The following is a 20,358-nucleotide window of genomic DNA, read 5'->3' on the forward strand; positions in this document are numbered from 1 at the left end:
AAATAAACATTTGAGTCATTTGTTCTGTTTTTGACGTCTAAGAACAGCTGTGCATGTATGGACACCTGTGAACTAAAAAAAAAATCCAGCTGCACCAGTTTAATTCTGTTCATTAAAGCTATAGTGCATACACACACACACACACACACACACAGACACACACACACACACAGAGAGAGAGAGGGAAACCCACACATGTTCAGTAGAAGCATGTTAAAAGGATATACAAAATTTATTTTTTGAAAGAAAAACTGCAACATTCTTGTCATTCAAAAAGTACAGTTGTTGAAACATTTATATTATATATTCTGCAAAATACACGTTTTGATTTAAAAGTACAGTAATCATGGCATATTCATTCATTTGCATTGTTGGCATCATTAAGCAAGAAGCACATTTAAAAGCACAGGCCCAGCGTGGCACGATTTATTTATTTTTTCCTCAGTAGTCTTGCTCTTGGCTCTTGTCGAATGTATGGTTTGGGCCTGCTGGATGTGTACGCGGGTTGCGCTGTTTCCTGGGCACTGGAAGCGGCCTCTCTTGCTGTCCCAACTCCACCTCGGTCTCAGCTCTACAAACAAACAAATGCTGTGAAAATCTGTAATACTGTAGTATTGCTTTACCACTGCGTTCATTTATGCTTTAAAATGATATGAATTATTAACTACGAATAAGGAAATATTACTAATCAAATGTGTAACTGTGTAAATATAACCAGTGTTGGGGGTAATGCATTACAAGTAATGAGAGTTAAATAATCAGATTACTTTTTTCAAGTAACTAGTAAAGTAAGGAATTACTTTGTTATTAAAAAACAAACAAGCAAGCAACCCCAGGTGACAAAAAGCAATGCAAATGTAACTTTATGCATTACTTTCTATAAAAAGTAACGTAATTAGTTATTTTTTAACAAGTAATGCAATACTTTAAAGCATTGATTTTAAAGGTAGCTTTCCCAAACACTGAATATAACATCCCTGCATTTACTCATTTTGACATTATACCAGCAACTACGATGTGGTGTAAACCAAGGTTATTATAGTTTTGCATTTTTAATTAGTTTTTATTTTAATATCATTTTCAAATTTCCTATAAATTTCAGTTTAGTTTTAGTTAGTTCCATTAATGGTTTTGTTATTTTTATTTTGTGAACACATTTCTATTTAGTTTTTATATATTTAGTTTCAGTTTTAGTTTTAGTAATTATAGTTTAGCAGAGTTAACAGAACACTTCCAGTTAAAGACATTTAAATTCAGCAAAGTTTAATGTTTGCAGTTTATAGTTAACTCTTGTGAAAACCTCTTAATAATAAAAATTGAATAATTGTTTGTGGATGAACAAAGAACCAAACAAATGCAACTAAAAAGAAAAAATTATTCATTCATTCTCATTAAAAATGAAATCTTGTTAAACGGGGCGTATAAGAAAAAGAAAAAAATAAGCATATGATTATTATCTTTAAGGTTATTTATATGATTAATCCTTTCAAACATTATTCTTGTATTGATTTTAAGTATGCTTTTTGTCTATTGCATTGTTTAAAATCATATACTCATAGTTATACTCATATTCAAATGTTCTATTCAGACCAGACATTTAGGCCTACCTCTTCTCTGACCAATGTACGTCTATTTCTGGGCTAGACATGCTATTTGTTTTTTCCGTTTTCTGCTTAGGGTGGTCTCTTGTCTAATATGTGTGGTAACTTGTTTAGTTTCACATGAGATGGTTATCTTACCTGGAATTAGGGTACAGCTGTATTTACAAGAAGTCTAGTCATGATGGATATACTTATTTTGCCATGTCTGCTTCTTAGGGTTACTTAGGGTCTTAATGTTACTAATAAGATTTTTTTATTTTACTAGAAAGATTTTTCTAGTAACAATTACAAAAGATACTAGTGTCTAATAAATAAGTACTAGTACCTAATGAATAACTACTAGTATCTATAAAATAGGTACTAGTATCTAATGAAAAATAATAGCATTTAATAAATAAGTACTAGTATCTAACGAACGAATACTTACTAGTAGAGTCAAAATTGGAATAATTACTTGTCATAAATTAATAGATTATATCAAAACAGAATAGCTACTAGTATCTAATTTGCAGATATCTTCAAGCAACACTATATCTCTTAAAGCAACACTATAGAACTTTTCCTATGCGGTCCCCCTACAGGTTGGAAGCGGAATTGTCCATTACCGATGTCATAAATCATTTAGCCTACCACAGCCTACTGTCACACGCACCCCCACTGTTTATCCAACACTGGCTTTGGAATGAACAATGTCCACAGACAAGGTAGAGTATGATGCATGATTTTATGAAAGTATATGATGTATTGCGACATCAGAAACGAAGAAAAACAAAATAATGACTATTGTAACGCTTGCCGTAAAGCAAGTCAAATTTGTAGTTTTCTTATGTCTCATTAGAACTACAGAAATGCAGACCGAAAAGGCGGAGGCATAAGTGGCTTTCACCCTGTTACGACTTGATGAACCACTGAAACGATTTTGGAAACATTATTTTAAGGTAACATTTTTTTACATAGTGTTGCTTTAAGGAACTAATAAGAAAATATTAAAGGCATACTATGCAGTTACCGTTTTTGTCAAACAGCGACCCCTAGAGTCGCTGTGGAGTACTTGTATTTAACGTTACTGTCGTAAGTACGTTTCTTGTTTTCTTTTCCTTGACTCTTCCGACCGCGCTTTCTTCATCGACTCTGCCATGATTCACGTCTGAATAGAGCACGTCTGAATAGAGGCTGCTTCATATGTTGTTGAAGTATGTGACGTTGTGCGGTAAAGCAAGTCGTGATTTGGCGGGGCGCCACCTCTCAAACCTGCATTACCATATGAACATCAGAGTTCATATGGTAATGCAGGCTAAACTAAGGCTATAGAACATTGTTACTGGCTTTGTTGGTTTATCTAGCTAATTGGTTAGCATGAACGCGATAAAAGATGTGTTTGATATGACATTTATTGGTTTGAATGAACAGCAGGCCATAATAAAGACTTAACTGACAATAATAAAATCCAAACAACAGTTAAAGGACAAGTTCGGTATTTTACACTTAAAGCCCTGTTTTCAGATCGTTTCTGATGAAATACAATGGTTAAGATTGAAATTTGGACAAATGCTGCTGGCCCGAGAATTTTCGGTTTCTGTGGTGCACCCCCCTCCCCACCTCCACAATGGTTGCATAGGTGCACTGGAATAATCCTTCCTAAAACGCATTAAACTTTCGTTTACAAAGACGTGAAACTCACCGAGTGGTCAGGGGTGTTCACTGATATGCTCACACAAAAATCGCTTCAAAAGATGCTTTCCAACAGGTTTTATCGTAGTTTTTGTCCAACTCCATTGACTTGTATAGGACGTGCTGTGAGACCGCAGCACCTTTACGGTATTACTCCGCCGCTTCTTCTTCTGCTTCTTCTGTGTATTCAATGAAATGCTCGTGGTTTGCTTGCAATTGGCAAAGGTGCATTATCACCACCAACTGGGCTGTAGAGTCTATTATTCAAGCTCTCAACGGAAGAATGTACGGGTGTGAGGCGTTTGGAAAAATAGGTCCACAGTTTTACAACGAATGGTAAAACACCTGTTTGAAAGCATCTTTTGCAGCGATTTTTGTGTGAGCATATCAGTGAACACCCCTGACCACTCGGTGAGTTTCACGTCTTTGTAAACGAACGATTTTTCCAGTGCACCTATGCAACCGTTGTATAGGTGGGGGGTGCTACCACAAAAAACAAAAATTCTCGGGACAGCAGCATTTGTCCAAATTTCAATCTTAACCATTGTATTTCATCAGAAACTATCTGAAAACAGGGCTTTAAGTGTAAAATACCGAACTTGTCCTTTAAGTAGATCCAAAAACGGATATAATATTAAATAATAATAATATTAAATAAAATACAAATCTAATATTAATCAAACTGAGAATGCGAGTCATGTCAAAATAAGAGTATATATGCACTATATTACATATGCTTATTATATTTTTTTTTACTCTAATACCATTAAAAAGGTAGGCTATTATCATATTGTTATTATAAAAACGTCCTTTTTCAATTCAGTCCATTTCCTGTGTCATCTCTCTTTGACATGTTGTTGGTTCATTAATATTCAACATATTATTTGCACACTGATTATTTAAATAGTCCTAGTATCTATTAAGGTAAGGATATCTTTGATCTAAAATGTAACTAAAAAATAAACACTAGTTATATTGTTTCTTAACAAGTTAATTAAATACTAGACACTATTGGAATAAGTACTAGTATCTAATAAATTAGAACTAGTATCTAATGAATAAGTAACTAGTATCTTTATAAAGGTACTAGTACCTAAAAAATAAGTACTAGTAGCATGAAAATAGATACTAGGTTTTAAGGGTTAAATGTTGAAACGGCTTGCCATAGTAGCTCAATGAAATAGAAAAAAAGTGATTTTCCGGAACAAGATGAGAGCTTATTATTAACTATTATTTATTTTTGCTAATTATTATTTTATTTTCAGTAACTGTTGTTAGTTTAGTTTAGTTTTAGTTTTTCATTTTTGTTGAAATTTTCTATTTTATTTAATTTTCCGAAAATGTTTTTTGACCAACCTTAAAATAACCTTGGTATAAACAATAGGGATACATGGATATAAAAAATTATATTTGTTTCGTATAACAGATAAATGGAAGATTATTTAAATTCTACTACACTATTCTACACTATTTTGTCCAAATAAGTTAAAATATTTTACATTTAAAATATTCAAATAAATTGTGAAAAGTGAATTTAGACATAATTATGAACATTATGAAAAAGGCAATGGTAATCTAAATGTAACAATAGGGAAATGAGCAGAAACCATTAAATAAGAAATATCAACTGATAAATTAAAAATAACAATGTAAAATTGAATTAATTTTAAGAGAATATATAACAAAATGGCAGCATTAGAAAAAGGGATAAGTTCATCCAAAAATGAACATTTTGTTATCACTGACTCACCCTCATGTCATTCCAAACCTTTTCTTTCTCCTGTAGAACGATAGCAGATATTTTGAAGATACTTAGAACCCCGTTGACTTTTATTGACAAAAAACTGACTCATTTTTCAAAATATCTTTTTGTGTACATTTTTTTTATTTTAAGGTGAACTATCCCTTTAAAGCAACATAAAGACCATACAAACGCTCAGTAAGCCTGACTGTGAGTAATACAAGTATCACTGTAGTAAAGGAAGAGGAGGTACCTGTTGCATTGACAGTAGTCTTTGGCTGTAAGAGGCTGCCGCATGGATCTCAGCGCTTTCACTCTCTTCTAGATAAAAGAAAAAAACAAACATTAAATGAGCCACTTCCTTTCTTGCTTGCTTGCTGGCTTTCTTCCTCTCACCTTCATTCGTTTGTTCCTTCGCTGGACGAAAACAACCACAACGACAAGTCCGATCAGAACCACAGCACTGGCTCCTATGGCAATCCAGACCCACAGCTTTAAGCCATACATGTCCTTGCTCCATGGTCCCCCACCTGCAGGTTTTTTTCCTCTCACTTTAGTGACTTCCTGTTCACTTCCACCTGTTCAATGATCATTATAAACTAAGACTGAGCTGTTGATCTAGGATTTTGCTTAGTGCACAACACACATAAAGTGCATCCTTTCTATTGTGAAATTATATTCATTCCTGTAGGAATGCAGCGATATAAAAATTCTGGCTGATACCTATAAGCTGATAATCAATTTGGCCAATAACTATAACTGATGCGGTTCTGGTATATAAAGTGCATACAAGACTGATTTTGTAAAGTTGTGAAATATAGATTTGTTTCACCTGAAGGTTTGGCCACAACCGTCAAATTCGTCTTTGCAGTTAGCTCTACTTCTCCATCAAACTTCACTGTACACACATAGACCCCTTCATCACCAGGCTGCGCCTGAGAGAATAAGAGAGGAAATGACTGTCAACTCTTAAAATAAAGGTTTTTTAATGGCATGATCTATGGTTCCATTAAGAATCTTAAACATCAATGGAACTTTTTCATTGCACTAAAGGCTCTTTAGATTATGCATTTTATACAATTATTCACACACACACATTTTTTTTTTCAGAACTCCTCACTTAAAGGTTATTTGTGGAACCCAAATTATACAAATAAATTATTCTAATTATACTAATATACTATACAATTTTTTTTTTTTTTTTTTTAACTTTGGAACCTTAATTTTTTAAGAGTGTAGCATGATAATGTTATGTATAGTTTATTCAAAGCAAGATCAGTGTAAGGTATTCACATTTATCAATGTGACATCATAGTTTGTGCTGAGTTGTCCACTAGTAAATGTGACTTTTGTTGAATTCACGCCATTCCAGTGTAAGCCTTTGCTTCCTGAGTTCATCAGGGTTGGGAAAGAGTCTGCAGGGAGGTGGTCAGCCTTCCACTTCCCACCCACAACACGTTGAGATACACTCTGAGGAAGAGAACAGGGCAGCACTACTTTGCCCCCCTCAGCAACTTCAACAGCTTTGGTCTGGAGACCTGCTGGAGACCCAGACAAATGTCATTTATAGCATGAAATGTGAAATATTATAATAATATAAATTTTATTAACTATTAGGGACACCAACCGGTAACAGTCAATTGTAAACTGATCTTCAAATCCTTGACCTGACATGTCCACTGGCCATTATGGTTTGAAGTCACAGGCTTCAGCTGAATCACTTGGTTTTTCAGATTTGTTTCAACATTAGAGGGATTCAGCCACTTTACTTCAGCCTTCGGGTCTCCTGTAATGTCACAGCGCAGCTCTGCTTCACTGGACTGCACCACCATTGCTGGTTTAGCAAAGACTGAGAGAGAGAAAAAGGGAGCAAATATGAAAAATACAATCATACTAAAAATAATAAACAAATAAATACATACATAAAAAAGCCAACTCTAGTTTATCGCCACTGCTGTCATCTCTCACCTGATACAACACGCAGAGTGTATCGTTTCCCTGTCTGAACGCAGGTATAATCTCCATAGTCTTTTGTCTCCAGTTTGGGAACCTTCAAAGTTCCGTCAGTTACCCTTGCTTTATCCTTAATATGGGAATTACCTTTAAAAATAAAATCAATTATAGTGTGACTCCTCGCAATACTTCATATTCAATCATTTTTGTATAAAAAGGAGAAGAAACTGATACCCATCATTCTTTGTCCAGATTTGCCCTTAATGGTAAAAATTTTAGTGTCGTTCAATTTCCATTCTACATCACTGTTCGGAGGTAGGGCTCCACAATTCATGGAAATCTCACCCCCGACTTTCTGATATAACACATCACATTTCCCACACAATGTACACAGTGCTGAAGGAGAGAATGTTGGAGAATAAGGGAGGGTTAAAGAGAGCAAAGCTGTGCAGGCAGAGTATTATATATAGACTGTTTAAATAAACAAAAGGTACTTCAGAATATTACAATGCACTTTATGAGTTTATTTATGCTCACCAAGAAGGAGAAAAAAGAGGATCTTGCAAGTTGACATTCTGTTCCTTTTTCTAAAAAAAATATATTGAATGAAATGTAAAGCTTCTTTTCAAATCAAAAGCCTGCCGTTTCTTTTCCATGAGAAAATCCTATCTGATAATCTTTTTTCGTATATAAGAGGCCCATGCTTTAACAACCAAGAAAAAAAAGGGGCAAACAGGAAATCAACATATGTGGCTATAAGCCACAAGTGCAACTGCTTTCGGTAATTTTGTTTCATTCTCATAGCCTAAAATATTTTTTCTCTGTAAATATAGTCCTAATTTAAATGATTAAAATTAAATTTGAATAATTTGAGATAAATATCCAAGACAATTGTACTACTATTAAGCTAAACAAGTTATCACCAGCAAAATAGCCTATATGATGCCTCCAAATCGTACACAAACATTGGTAGAAAATGAATAAAAATGTTTATTGTAGCCTACTTAAAAATTTTTTTTTTAAATCAAAGCTTTATGTTGTATCTTCAATGCATAGTAATATACATTTCCCTTACAGTGTTTGTGGTGCAAATAAGCATTTCTATTTCAATCTGCTGTTTTTATTACAGATTTGTGTTTTTTATCAAGGTTATTAGCCTATGACAAGCTGAAACATTTTCATAAATCCTGCAAAATACTGTGCTTTCGTTATAATCTTGTAATCGTTTATTTCGTTTACTTTTCAATTCTTAAAATAAGCAATTATATACATTTGTTTTTTACTTTTTAAATTACATTTATTATTAGTGCACGTCGGTCCTTATATATGACGATAGGCCTATATTTAAAAATCATTAAAGTTAACGAAAAGAAAACAAAAAATATATAGGCTAGCCTATATTAAAACAATTAAAATATATATATAAATATATATAAAAGAGCATCATGATCGAGTGTTAAAGAAATATTATCCTCTTTTGGTTCTAAAATAATATATCTGTATCTCACCTACCTAGGAATTGAAGACAGATTTATCTTTTAAAAAAACATCATTCATTTGCATCACTTATTTGTGGGGGTTTTTTCACGCTTTTTATTTAAAACCCTTCGCGTATGAAAGACAAGTTAGATAATAGATTTCATAGTTGAAAGCTCTGCTGTTTATACTCACGTTTGAATGCCGTTTTCTGCTTTGTTAGTTTCAACAACAAAAAAATTGCCTTTAGTCCAACTGGCAAAAACCAGCGCGTGTGAGAAACCAGCCGATACGAAACCCTTAACCTGCACCAGAATCTCAAATGAGCTAAGACAGCGGAAGAAAGAAAAAAAAGAAGTGTTTTTGGAGAGCAGAAACCAATGTAGGGCAGAAAACGCCTCTCACATGTAATTCGCAGTGGGAAATCCTTGATAGATTTGAGAATTACGGTTAAAACGTTCAACATTAATCGATATTAGTATTTTACACCTAAATCAACAGGCCTAAATAGCTTGATCTCAGATTCTCAGTATTGACATTTATTACAGACAAACGCTTTCAAATGTGATAGGCTGTGTAGATTCACTTAAGATTCAAAGAGCTTTGTAATTTACTTACCGTCAAAGCTTAACAGCATTAAGACAAACGACGCTTTAACTTTCCATTGTTAACCAGATATGCTTAATTAAAAGTCATTCGTGTCGATTTCACATTTAATTCATATGTTTAATTCATTGCATCTTTGCACTTTCAGTTTGTTCCTTCCTGTAATACGATCATTACTGCTAACAAAATTCCTTCATACACACCCATAATCACAATACACAGAGTCAGAAGAAGCAAAGAGACATTTTTTATTTTAAAGCAAAAAGAACAAAATGAATTCTTTCCTCCCCCAAAAAAGGAGAACAAACCATAAGGGAAAAAGTGAAACCGCACAATACCTTTTGCATTCATTTTTTTTTTTAATTTAAAATTCCAATATATAATATTTAGCTGTTTTTTTGTGATTTAGTGATATTTACTTGTCATTAAACATTTTGCAGAAACATTCTGGAACACATAAAGGGAAGGAAGGTGGAGCTTAGCTCTAGAAGCGATGATGTCACAATAGTCACAATCCAATCAGGGGGAGGCACGAAGGAGACTAGTGTGGTAAGGCATTGTACAACATATGGGCGTTTCGAGTAAGAACACTCTAATCCGCACATCCTACATCTCTTTTTTTTTCCTTCCATTTTATTACGTCTGGTTTCTCTCGGTAGTGAATAAATTCGATGGAGAAGTGCTTTGACTTATTAAATGGCGCATCAGTTCAGAAGCAGGAGTCTGTTACCTACTTTTCCAGTGGATCAGATAGAGAAGTGTGTGAGTGTGTGTCTGGGTGAAAGAGAGAGAAAGATACTATTCTAGTTTACTTTATTCCACCACTCTCCTGTAAAAGTACAGGTAGCCCAGGTCCTTAGGTGGCTTCTCAGAGGCACAAACTTTCTGATCGTTAAAGATTACCCACCTGAAAGAAACAAAGACAGACACTGGATATAAAACCACTGAGAAGAAAATTCATACTGAGAAGATAAGAGCAGCATATGAATAATAATAGAGGGATTGGAGTCCACTGATGGAGAGAGAACTTCACTCACTGTTGGTCCTTCTTGATGTGGCAGACATAATGACCACACATTGTGCTCGATCCCATGTGACTGATGAACGCAAAAAGCTCATACTCTTCAGGACAAAAGGATGGGACAAATTTGAATCATTAGAAGAGAGCATAATATTTAATAAAAAAATAAATAATAATAATAAAAAAATGGCACACAAACACACTTACTTCCTGGTCCATCACGGACACGTGGTCCTGGAGGAGGTTCCCGACTGGCTTCACTTCCTCCCTCTGAGCGTCCACCCTCAGACACATCCATGGACTCCAGATCATCCAGATGAGAGAAGATCCAGTCCACAGCACGCTCTAGAACATTATTCTACAAACAGAAATTGAAAAATATGGGCTTGAATCTCTTAAAAGAAAGAGATAACAAATGGCCTTTGAAAAAGTGCATTGCATTCATAACATAATAACTGTTTTATTTTCTGTACACTTTATTTGACGTTTGCAATTTTTGTAACCTATAACCAAAATTTAAGACCTCAATTTGTGTGAGTTTCTTTTTTTAACATGAAAGGGATTGTTAACCCAAGAATAAAAAAAAAAAAGAAGATATTTTGAAGAACGTTGGTGACCCGACAGCTGCCATTTTCTCCTACTATGGAAGTCACTCTTTAAAATATTGTACAACAGAAGAAAGAAACTCGTACAGGTTTGGAACAACTTGAGGGTGAGTAAGTAATGATAATTTGTTACTTCTTGGGTGTCACAAATTAAAAGGAATGTAATATTTATGGAAGTGGGGTAAAAAAAAAAGCAATGTTATGCTTTTGGTAATTTATTTAACCATAAGAAATATTTTTTTTACTGCAACAATTCATGGAATATCAGTTCATAAGATTATTAAGTTTGGGGTCAGTAAGATTTTCTTTTGGTGAATAAAATGAATTATTTTATTCAGCATTAACATTAAATTGACCAAAAGTGACATTAAAGACATTTATAATGTAACAAAAAATATTTCCCCACTACTGCAGGGATGACGAGTCAGCAGCGTGACAATCTCTCCAGCCAAAACATTATCAATAAATTAAAATGTTTAGACAGTCTCCTTCTGTTTTTTCATTTACATAATCATTTTGTTTGCTGGTGTGCTGTGGCAAGATTTATGCTTGCATTTGAGCGCTGATTAGTAATATATAGGCAATTAAAGGCTCGTTGTTATGATATATGGATTGTTAATATGAACGCGTGATTAGTCGACTAATCGTTTAAATGAACGACTACTTGTCAACTAGAAAAATCTTTTGTCGAGGGCAGCCCTAATTGATTATAAGAAATGTTTCCTAAGCGCCAAATCAGCATAAGAATGATTTCTGAAGGATCATGTGAAGTCACTGGAGTAATTCTTGTTGAAAATTCAGCTTTGCATCAGATAAAAATTAATGATATTTCATGATATTACTGTTTTTGACTATTTTTCATCAAATAAATGCAGCCTTGGTGAGCATAAACACTTTCAAAAATATTTTTTTAAAGTAAACCAATCCCAAACTTTTGTGTGTAGTGTATTGTTGTATATTATTAATTGTTCAGTACAATATAGAAGTAGCTTTTAAGTAATTGCAAGTTTTTTGTTGTTGTGAGAACTATTCAAAAGATTAAATATTTATTACATTAACTAAAGCCCCTTTCACACAGAGCATTGATCCCAGAAAATTGCCATATAATTGCTAGAGTGCCTTCTGTGTGAACGGAAACACGTCCTGGGATTGATCCCGGGATGGAGACCTAGTAACATTGCTGGATCAGTCCCGGAACCCACAAAAGAACAGTCACGGTGGAAAAAGTGTATCTGAGCATGTGACTGTCTGTCCGACTTTTGTCGAGAGCCGGAGGAGGCACAAAATTTGACATCCCATTGGCCTTGTAATTCTCTATGCAGGAAAAACCCTGTATTTATTTTTCTAACATATCTAATAATTCTTTTAAAAAAGTACCATATTTGAGGAAACAGATTACGGTAGCTATCAGTAGGTTTATCTATAAAACATTGTTGGAAAAAAAAACCAGATCTATGCATCAATATATTTTTGCCTCTCACCGTAGCTCTGAGAGCACGAGTGGCCTGGTCTCGACTGAAGCCCATAGAAACGATGGTTGCAAGGTGTTCCTCAGGTACACTCTCAGTGGGTGTTGTGCCAGGAGCAGAACTAGAGCCAGGCAACACTAAAGGTGCGGAAAAATCTGCAGAAAAATCACACACAGAGAAATATTACTCTAAATCTGCATACTGCTTTAAATCCTCTTTACAGTTGACACTCATTGATGAATGTATTTACCAGGGTCATCCATGTGCCCCATCACCCAGTTCATAGCAGCGTCGATGCCAGTGTTGCCCGTGTAGTACACAGCCTTCCGGCAAGCTTCCAGAGGAAAACCCATCTCACAGAGCTGAGACACTGTGGAGTCATCCAACACCGGAGCTGAGAGACAGACAGAGAGAGAGAGAGAGGTCTACACACAGCTTTTGATACAAGGAATCATTACACAGACTGAATGCTAATCAAAATTAAATGAAAAAAAGTTTAACCAATGCTTAAATCCAAGAAAAATTCCATTTAATTGAAAACTAAATACTGAGGCTGTATGATACATCATGTATACAGAGAGCACCACATAAAAAAGTGTTTAACTTGAACTAAAGCAAATTAATTTAATGAACAAAAGAAGACAAAAAGAAGAAAGCAAAGGAAAAAGAAAAAGAATGAAAGACAGGCTCAAGTGAAGACAGATGCAGTCGGAAAGAGGAGAAAAGACAGACTGACACAGCAGTGGGGAGTAGAGAGAGTCGTCCTCCTCGTTGCCGTGGGAACCCAGGATACCTTTAACCTCCACATCGGGGGTCATGAGAGGAGGCGGGGCCACCTCTGGCAGAAGCTCCTCCCCTGGCTGCTGTCCCATAGCACGGAGCGTGCTCAGATCCAGCGTGTCAGGAACGTCAATGCTCACATCTAATAAAATGATCCTATATTAGTCTTCAAACTATGGCTGTAAATTTCATTCACTTATTCATAAAAAAAACAAAAACATTTATAGATTTATTTGTACAGAATGAACATGTTTTAGCAGAGGTCTTAAAATTTGTATATATATAAGCGAGAGAGAAAATTCACCTAGTTTTTTAGGAACCCAATCCAGGCCAAAAGTAAATTTCTTGATTTGGATAACAAGATGGTCAGGAAATGAAGCAAAGCGAGTGGTCCTAGAAACAAAGATATATTAACAGACAGAAGAAACCCAAAGACTAACTAAAAAAACGTAAATGAATATTATTATTATTACTTTGTGGCAGTGGTTTTGGCCTGCACTGCAGAGCTCCAGAAATCTGTGAGTGTTTCTGGTTCGCTGAGAGCAGCCAAACAGGCAGCAAATGGGATTTGAGCACGTGTCACAGCGGGGGGAGGGGCTCCAGATGACTCCGCCTCATCACGGCGACGCTCCGCTTCTTGTAGCTCCTCTGATAAACAGGAAGAGAAGATGATAAATGAGAGGAAGGATACAATGTTATCCAGTCTTTCCTGGAAATTAAGTAAACTACATTCCAATAAGTGTCTAACCCATATTAGTTGCCTGGTCCATGGGAACAGGCAGCTGGACAATGTAGTCCACTCGTTGCGTATACTTGGCCTTTTGTGACTGCTGGCATACGATCTTCTCTTCCACCAGGAAGCGGAAAGCTTCTGAGGGATTCATGCCAGATCGACAGTTCCTCTGGCCAACATAAAAGAAAAGCTGAATTGAGCGAATGCACAAGTAGAGAAAAACAAAGACAGCAGGAGAAAGTCATCATCATTACCTCCACCATATTTATAAAGTGAAGAAGAAACTCCTGCGCATCCTGCTGCCGATTGGTCGAGAACTCCGGGTGACCTCGTCCAACCAGAGCTTTGAACATACGAGGTGCTATCCCAACCTGGTCACCCTGTACAAACAAAATCATTTATGAATGGCTTATCTCAACAACTAAACATAAACAGAATGACATTTCATTAGAAACAATTTATAAAAGATTTGCACATAAATTCTGCTCATCCTTCCTAAATGAGACCCGGTGAATTAGAATTGTTAAAAGGTATGTGTGTGTGCGTGCGTGTACCCTGGGTTCGGTGGAGGCACTGGGGTCATCTCCGGGGTCCGGGGCCGGCTTAGAGTACTCTCCTGACAGAAGGCCATAGCCCAGCTTTGCTCTGATATTAAAGAGTGAAAAGGAAGGAAGAAAGAGAACATTTTTGGTTATTTCATCAAACTGCTGTAGTGTTTAAGCTTTTGAAAAGAAATTCTAAGTAGATGTTCATGTTTTTTCCCTGCTTGCTTTCAGGTAGCAGAGAGAGAACTGATGTATAGTGACCTCTGCTGGAAGTATGGTATAAAAGGGATAGTTCAGCCAAAAAGGAAAACTCTGTCATCATTTACTCAACTTCAAGTTGTTCCAAAAGATTTTGGGGTGGACGATCACTAAACACACACCCCTATTTTAAAGGTTTGTAGCTCAGGTACTCACACTTGAGTCTTAAAGTCCTGGGTAGGGTCACTGGGCGCCTCAGCAAAGACCTTGTCAATGTTGGAAACGTATCTGACAGTTAAAGAGCGAGAGGAACCAAAGACATATTTAGAGACTTAATTTTATTTCAGCAATAGTTAACTTATGAATATAAAAATATATAAAACATTCATGTCTAATACACATACACTACCATTCAAAACTTTGGGGTCTGTAAGATTTTTTTATGTTTTTAAAATAAGCCCTTTATGGCTGCATTTATTTCATCAAAAACACAAAAATGTAATATTGTGAAATATTATTACGATTTAAAATAACTATTTTAAAACGTAATATATTCCTGTGATGGTAAATTAAAATTTTCAACATCATTACTCTTCAGTGTCACATGATCCTTCAGAAATCATTCTAAAATGCTGATTTGGTGCTTGAAAAATATTTCTGATTGTCAATGTTGAAAACCGTTTGGCTTAATATCTTTGAAACATTTTTTCAGAATTCTTTGATTAATAAAAAGTACAAAAGAACAGCATTTATATGAAATAGAAATAGTTTGTAACATTATAAATGTATTTACTGTCACTTTTAATGTGTCCTTGCTGAATAAAAGTATTAAAAAATAAATAAATTAATCTTACTGACCCCAATCTTATGATCAGTAGTGTATATGAAAAACAAGGCAAAACCACTAAAATCCCACACATTCTCAAAAGCACTCTGAAAGACACTAACTTGGTCTGGAAGTCTGGGATGGTGAAGAGCACTTGCATGACAGAGTTGAGGTAGCAGCTGTTTCCCAGGTTCTTCATACCGGTGAGCCCCGGGCCCCACATGGGCCTCAGAGTGGTGCCCGACTCCTGAATCACCTCCCACTCTCCCACACGCTGGTTCACTGCGATCTCCAGCTCAGTCATGGTTCTTTCCGTCTGACAGAGGGAGGAACACACTTTAACACCAGCTTTTTTGAACAGCTTCTTAAGCACTTTAAGAATGAAAGCCCATCTTGCAGAGATTTTAGGAATGACTGTACCTTTTCCATAGTCATCATATCGATGCCAAAGTGAGAAAGGTGTTCTGGAAGCTTAGAATCTAATACCATATCATCTTCATCATATGAATAGACATCTGCAAAGACAGACACACAGCTCACAATGTCTTCAAATATACACAATCAGTCAGTTTTTGTTTTGTTTTGTTTTGTTAACAGAAAAGAGCACTGTAAATTGATCAAAAGTGAGAATAAATACATTGATGACAAAAAAGCCTTCTATTTAAAACAAAAATTCTGGAAAACTTGTATCATGATTTTCACCAAAATATTAAGCAGCACAACTGTTTTCAACATTGATGATAACATTAACCAAATCAGTATATTTATTAGAATGATTTCTGAAGGATCATTTGACACTGAAAACTGGAGTAATGATTCTGAAAATTCAGCTTTGCCATCACAGGAATAAATTATATTTTAAAATATATTGAAAGATGTTTTGAAATGTAATGATATTTTACATTATAGTTTGACTATTTTTTAATAAATAAATGCAGCCTTGGTGAGCAGAAGAGACCATTTAATCAGACTCGAGTAGATTTTGTGTGAATCTCACCTGCTCCATCAGGTGTTATTGTGCCGAGTTTGACAGCCAATGGGTATCCGGTCTGCTGGTAGTGCAAGAGGGCGTGGTTATTTCCTCCCGATCCATCAAAATACCTCCGCCCACACAAAACCTTCCCATCTGTCAGATTCATCCAGATGTTCTCCTGGAGGTCACAGACCTCACACTTCCAACCACTGAAAGAAAGATAGGAGCATCTAAATGCAAACAATCAATTACTGTAACTTCCTCTGGGATCATATTCTCAGAGCTTAGCAGTACATATCAAATGTGTCAAAAACATTTGCACGTGTGTATACCTCGGAGGGATTTTGACCCCATTGTCGAGTTGTTTAAGTTCAGCTGCGTATTTTGACTCCTGTCGCACTTCACCGTCCCACTGCTGCACCTGCAGAGCATGTGACACGGAGTCTGCTGCCTGCAGCCCTGCCATCGACAGAGACACCTGCAAGCGAGAATAACACCACAGCGAATGATAGTTCGAAAATTCAGCTTACACTTAATTATGACTATACAGCATTATATCTGGTAAATAAATAAAGTTAACAGTCTATAAACAGACTATTACAGCTTAATAAGAAAATTAACATGCCATCCACAAGTCTGTTATTATTACATAGTGAAAAATAATATTACAAAATAAAATAACATAAAATGATATTCACCCGCTCCCGAACAACATCTGGCATGGAGGTTAGATCCTCTGATGTTACTTCCTGTCGGTCTGGGAACAGAACCACCTTGACTTCTTCCTCATATTGCTCCTGATCAACATCAAACCCTCCCTCAATCCCTACGAGAAAAACATGAAAGCTTTACATCCTTTTATGTTTCATAAAATAAGCTTACTTACAATAAAAACTAGCGTGTACAAAAATATTACACTAAGACTGAGGGCAAAAGAAAGCAAGTGCTTACCAATGGCCAGTCTTGTGGGCTTCTTTTTGGGAGGATCACCGGATCCAGAATTGGGATCATCCTCCTTCTGATAGACAGACAAGGTTAGTCTACATTTGCAAGAAGAACAGCACAAGAAACAAGACACTACAAAGCTTGGTTGTGCAATTCATATTTGCTTAGTTCAAAAGCATTGACATAACATGAAGAGTCACACATCAACTACAGTAAATTAAAGTTCTAATATGTTTTTCATTAAAATAATTTCTCCTACACCATATTAATATGCAGAGAAAATAAGCCACGTGTCGTGCATGTTGATTTTCCAGAAAAGTCTATGAACTGTGCAGCTATACACCATTTATTTATTTTTTGCAGCCTTGGTTACGGTATTTTTTCCATTACATTTTCCCATTGGGGAAAATCAGACAAAAGGTACAAGACTGTGTAGAGTAATTAAAGTCGCAATGAAACGGAAGTGGGGACAGATCTTATCTTAAGTATTGTGATACATATCTGAGTGTAACAGAACATTATTAAAAAAAAAAAGAATTTTGGATTTTAAGATGTGGGTGTTGCAATCAAAAGTGGAGGTGGATGAACATGAACTTGCAGAAAAGCCTGTTATTTTCACAGGAAGGACCTTTTATGTCATTTTGATTAAACATTATACTAGGTCAAAAAAGTAAATGAAACATAGGCATGAATTGTTCTCAATTAGATCTATAGCATGCATTTAGAAAGTAGACAAGATGAATTTTCATTTCAATCTGATCTTAATGGCTTTGTTGAACTACAATCCCATATAGCATTGCAAATGACACATTTGACAAATGTGGATTACATACATAGAAGCAGTTTACTTACATTGATTGCAAAATATGCAAACAAATATTTAATTAGTTTGAGAGTGTAGGGAGATTGACGGTTACAACATTCGCAGTGCTTTATTGAAGTGGGTGATCACGGTGAGGTGCTTCTGCATGATTTGCTAGTCACAATTCCCTGATTGGTGGAGATCTCTTTGGACATTCATGGGTAATGTTTAATGTAGTTCTTCAACAGGAATTCCACTGTTAAACAAATTTGTTGAAAATCTAGGCTGATGATTTCAACCAATGGCTTCAATATATCATTGATTAATAACCTTGTAACTCACAATAAGTCTGCCTTTAATGGTTATTAAAATATCATTAATTATTATTAAAATTAAATAAATTAATAGGATTTTTACTTCCTAACCCAAATGTTGAACATTAATAATTGCTTTGTCCCACCCAGCCTGAAACAGCAACACTAGCTAAACCAATGGCACGAGTCTGGGGGCGGGACTCTGTTTGTCTGGCCAATGAAAGACAGGAGGAGTGTTAGGGAAACCTGTTTGTCATCAATCTATTTTCTTTTCTTTTTTTACAATTCTGTTTGGAGGATGGGGACTTTAAAGTGGCTTTAAAGATATATGAACATGTACTCAAATCATACATTGTTATTCATAAATTCACTGAATGATGCGTCATGTGCTTACCTGTGTTTTCCGGGTCCTGGTGATGTGCAGGTAAGCCCTCTGACCAGTTTTGGCGTGGTGTCGATCTACGTACTTGCTTCCATAGCCGAGAAAGCTGTTCATACAGACATACAAGCCTCCCTCACTCTCCTGAAACAATTGGAAAGAACTGTTATAAAAAAAATACAGTTGGTCAGCAGCACCACGCGCTCAATGAGGCGGTCTCACGCGCACACCACAAAATAACATTCACGCGCATGATACATAAGCACACAGGCTTCTCAAGATAAGAAACTTTGCAGCTTCTAGCTAAAGTTAGCGATATAACTAGCTCACAGCTAGCTAATGATATATATAATCGGATCATTTAAAGTTACAGAAAATGAATGGCTTAATCGAGATGTAACCAAAGAGTGCAGAGTCAACAGTGCAATGATGACTCGCGTGACCTAATGAAGGAAAATAGTGCAAACTTGAGCACTAAATGAGCGCTAGTTAGCGATCCGCTTCTCACAGATGGTAAGAAGACAAAATCAAAACAGCAACCTTACAAACAAGCAAATCAATAAATAAAAATTCCCGAAAGTGCGCGATGACTGTGCAGTCTACTGAACTCACTGGGCTGGCGAATGAGAAGGCGCACTCGTCTTTGTGAACACGATCTCCGGGCCTCGGAACCCGAATCGTAGACAGAACCGACATCAATATCTCGCTAACCTCCGTCATCTCTGGCTAAACGCAATTTGCCTTCTTGCCTAACGTTACACACACACGCTTTCCCGCTTGGGTTTTTTGGCCCCCGCTCCTGAAATACAGTCCGCCTGAAGTCTCTGACAGCCCCTTCTTTCTCTGTTTTCCCTCAATGAAAGCTGCTGCTGATGATCCAATGTGTTTTACTCGAGGCCAGGGGCGCTGCACACACTCGCACTGCACTCATTACATCCGCAAATACTTGACCGTAAAGTGTCTAAAATGCGCGCACATATTTTTTTACATTTCAATTTTTAAAATAAAAATAGCAAATGTTCACGTTTGTTTAAACTCTTTCATTGAAGAGGATTTAAATGATCGTTTAATACAACATAGTAATCTTGGCATAACTAATACTTTCTTTTTTAAACTATATTATGAATTCTCGTGTATGTTGTGCATTACGGTAACATGGAAGCCATGACAGTTGACAAAATGAGAAAGCGGAAAATTTTACCTCATGTAAATAACAATACTGGCCTCATGCGGATGGGAGTTTTATTAAATAAAAATAACCAAAGATATGGATTGGATGACGTGGGTTCAGTGTTGACAACTAATTATGATTACACCAGGCTGATACAAACCCTAAATGCCATAATTTCATACCTGGTTCATGAATACCAAGAAAGATAACGCAGTTTTGTCTGTCACTTTAAACGCTCCAGCTCTTTAAAGTTGGGTGGATTCTGATTGGTTGTCAATGATTTTGTAGATTTTTTTTTACAGTGATTTCAATATATCGTTCCTGTCATTATCGTTATAGTTGTGGTGTGGGCTTGCCTATTCTAATAGAATTATAACTGTTATTAAAACATAACTATCGTTACAGATGTCCTTGGTGTGAACGGGCCTTAATTAACCCTAGCTCTAAAAAGTCATTTTTCAGAAGAACAAATTTAAATTAAATTGTTTATTCATTTAAATTAATTACAAATAAATGAGTAGGCCTACACATGGTCCATGAATATGCAAA

At 35.8% G+C, this 20,358-nt stretch overlaps 2 protein-coding genes across 7 annotated transcripts; both read right to left on the reverse strand.

Annotated features, from left to right (window-relative positions):
- Positions 1-213: 213 nt before the first annotated feature.
- Positions 214-9,187, reverse strand: LOC309483310 (roundabout homolog 2-like). 5 transcript variants are annotated; one of them, XM_082149078.1, is made up of 11 exons: positions 8,638-8,979; positions 7,504-7,553; positions 7,201-7,362; positions 6,982-7,113; positions 6,641-6,862; positions 6,307-6,554; positions 5,846-5,948; positions 5,410-5,591; positions 5,267-5,334; positions 5,023-5,052; positions 435-571 (listed from the first exon to the last, which is right to left on the reverse strand). In XM_082149078.1, the coding sequence occupies exons 2-10, from the start codon at positions 7,538-7,540 to the stop codon at positions 5,025-5,027; spliced, it is 1,182 nt and encodes a 393-aa protein (XP_082005204.1). In that variant the 5' UTR covers positions 7,541-7,553; positions 8,638-8,979; the 3' UTR covers positions 435-571; positions 5,023-5,024. The 5 variants fall into 5 exon arrangements, with proteins under 5 accessions (XP_082005201.1, XP_082005203.1, XP_082005200.1 ...); XM_082149075.1 differs by lacking the exons at positions 5,023-5,052; positions 8,638-8,979 and adding an exon at positions 9,061-9,187 and having other exon boundaries at positions 214-571; XM_082149077.1 differs by lacking the exon at positions 5,023-5,052 and having other exon boundaries at positions 214-571; positions 5,410-5,543; positions 8,638-8,975.
- A 92-nt stretch (positions 9,188-9,279) lies between these two features.
- usp5 (ubiquitin specific peptidase 5 (isopeptidase T)) lies at positions 9,280-19,566 on the reverse strand. Of its 2 annotated transcripts, none has more exons than XM_082149048.1 (20): positions 19,251-19,566; positions 18,654-18,782; positions 17,150-17,216; positions 16,897-17,024; positions 16,531-16,676; positions 16,223-16,407; positions 15,646-15,740; positions 15,348-15,541; positions 14,616-14,687; positions 14,211-14,301; positions 13,911-14,036; positions 13,672-13,825; positions 13,397-13,571; positions 13,228-13,316; positions 12,880-13,065; positions 12,394-12,537; positions 12,156-12,298; positions 10,277-10,427; positions 10,086-10,170; positions 9,280-9,955 (listed from the first exon to the last, which is right to left on the reverse strand). In XM_082149048.1, the coding sequence occupies exons 1-20, from the start codon at positions 19,356-19,358 to the stop codon at positions 9,862-9,864; spliced, it is 2,562 nt and encodes an 853-aa protein (XP_082005174.1). In that variant the 5' UTR covers positions 19,359-19,566; the 3' UTR covers positions 9,280-9,861. The 2 variants fall into 2 exon arrangements, with proteins under 2 accessions (XP_082005174.1, XP_082005175.1); XM_082149049.1 differs by having other exon boundaries at positions 12,937-13,065; positions 19,251-19,565.
- Positions 19,567-20,358: the final 792 nt, after the last annotated feature.

This window comes from Leuciscus leuciscus (genome assembly GCF_965113295.1).
Source record: "Leuciscus leuciscus genome assembly, chromosome: 20".
In the NCBI taxonomy this organism is placed as follows: Eukaryota; Metazoa; Chordata; class Actinopteri; order Cypriniformes; family Leuciscidae; genus Leuciscus; species Leuciscus leuciscus.

Excerpts from the sequence above, each read along its gene's own strand:
- LOC309483310 (XM_082149075.1), bottom strand. The coding sequence starts at position 7,540 with ATGTCAACTTGCAAGATCCTCTTTTTTCTCCTTCTTG. Across the intron at positions 5,592-5,845 it reads GGTTGTGGCCAAACCTTCAG|GTGGAAGTGAACAGGAAGTC; the intron begins GTGAAACAAATC and ends ATCATTGAACAG. Across the intron at positions 572-5,266 it reads GACTACTGTCAATGCAACAG|AGCTGAGACCGAGGTGGAGT; the intron begins GTACCTCCTCTT and ends GTTTGTTTGTAG.
- usp5 (XM_082149048.1), bottom strand. The coding sequence starts at position 19,358 with ATGACGGAGGTTAGCGAGATATTGATGTCGGTTCTGTCTACGATTCGG. Across the intron at positions 12,538-12,879 it reads TCTCTACTCCCCACTGCTGT|CTCCGGTGTTGGATGACTCC; the intron begins GTCAGTCTGTCT and ends TCTGTCTCTCAG. Across the intron at positions 12,299-12,393 it reads GGGGCACATGGATGACCCTG|ATTTTTCCGCACCTTTAGTG; the intron begins GTAAATACATTC and ends ATTTTTCTGCAG.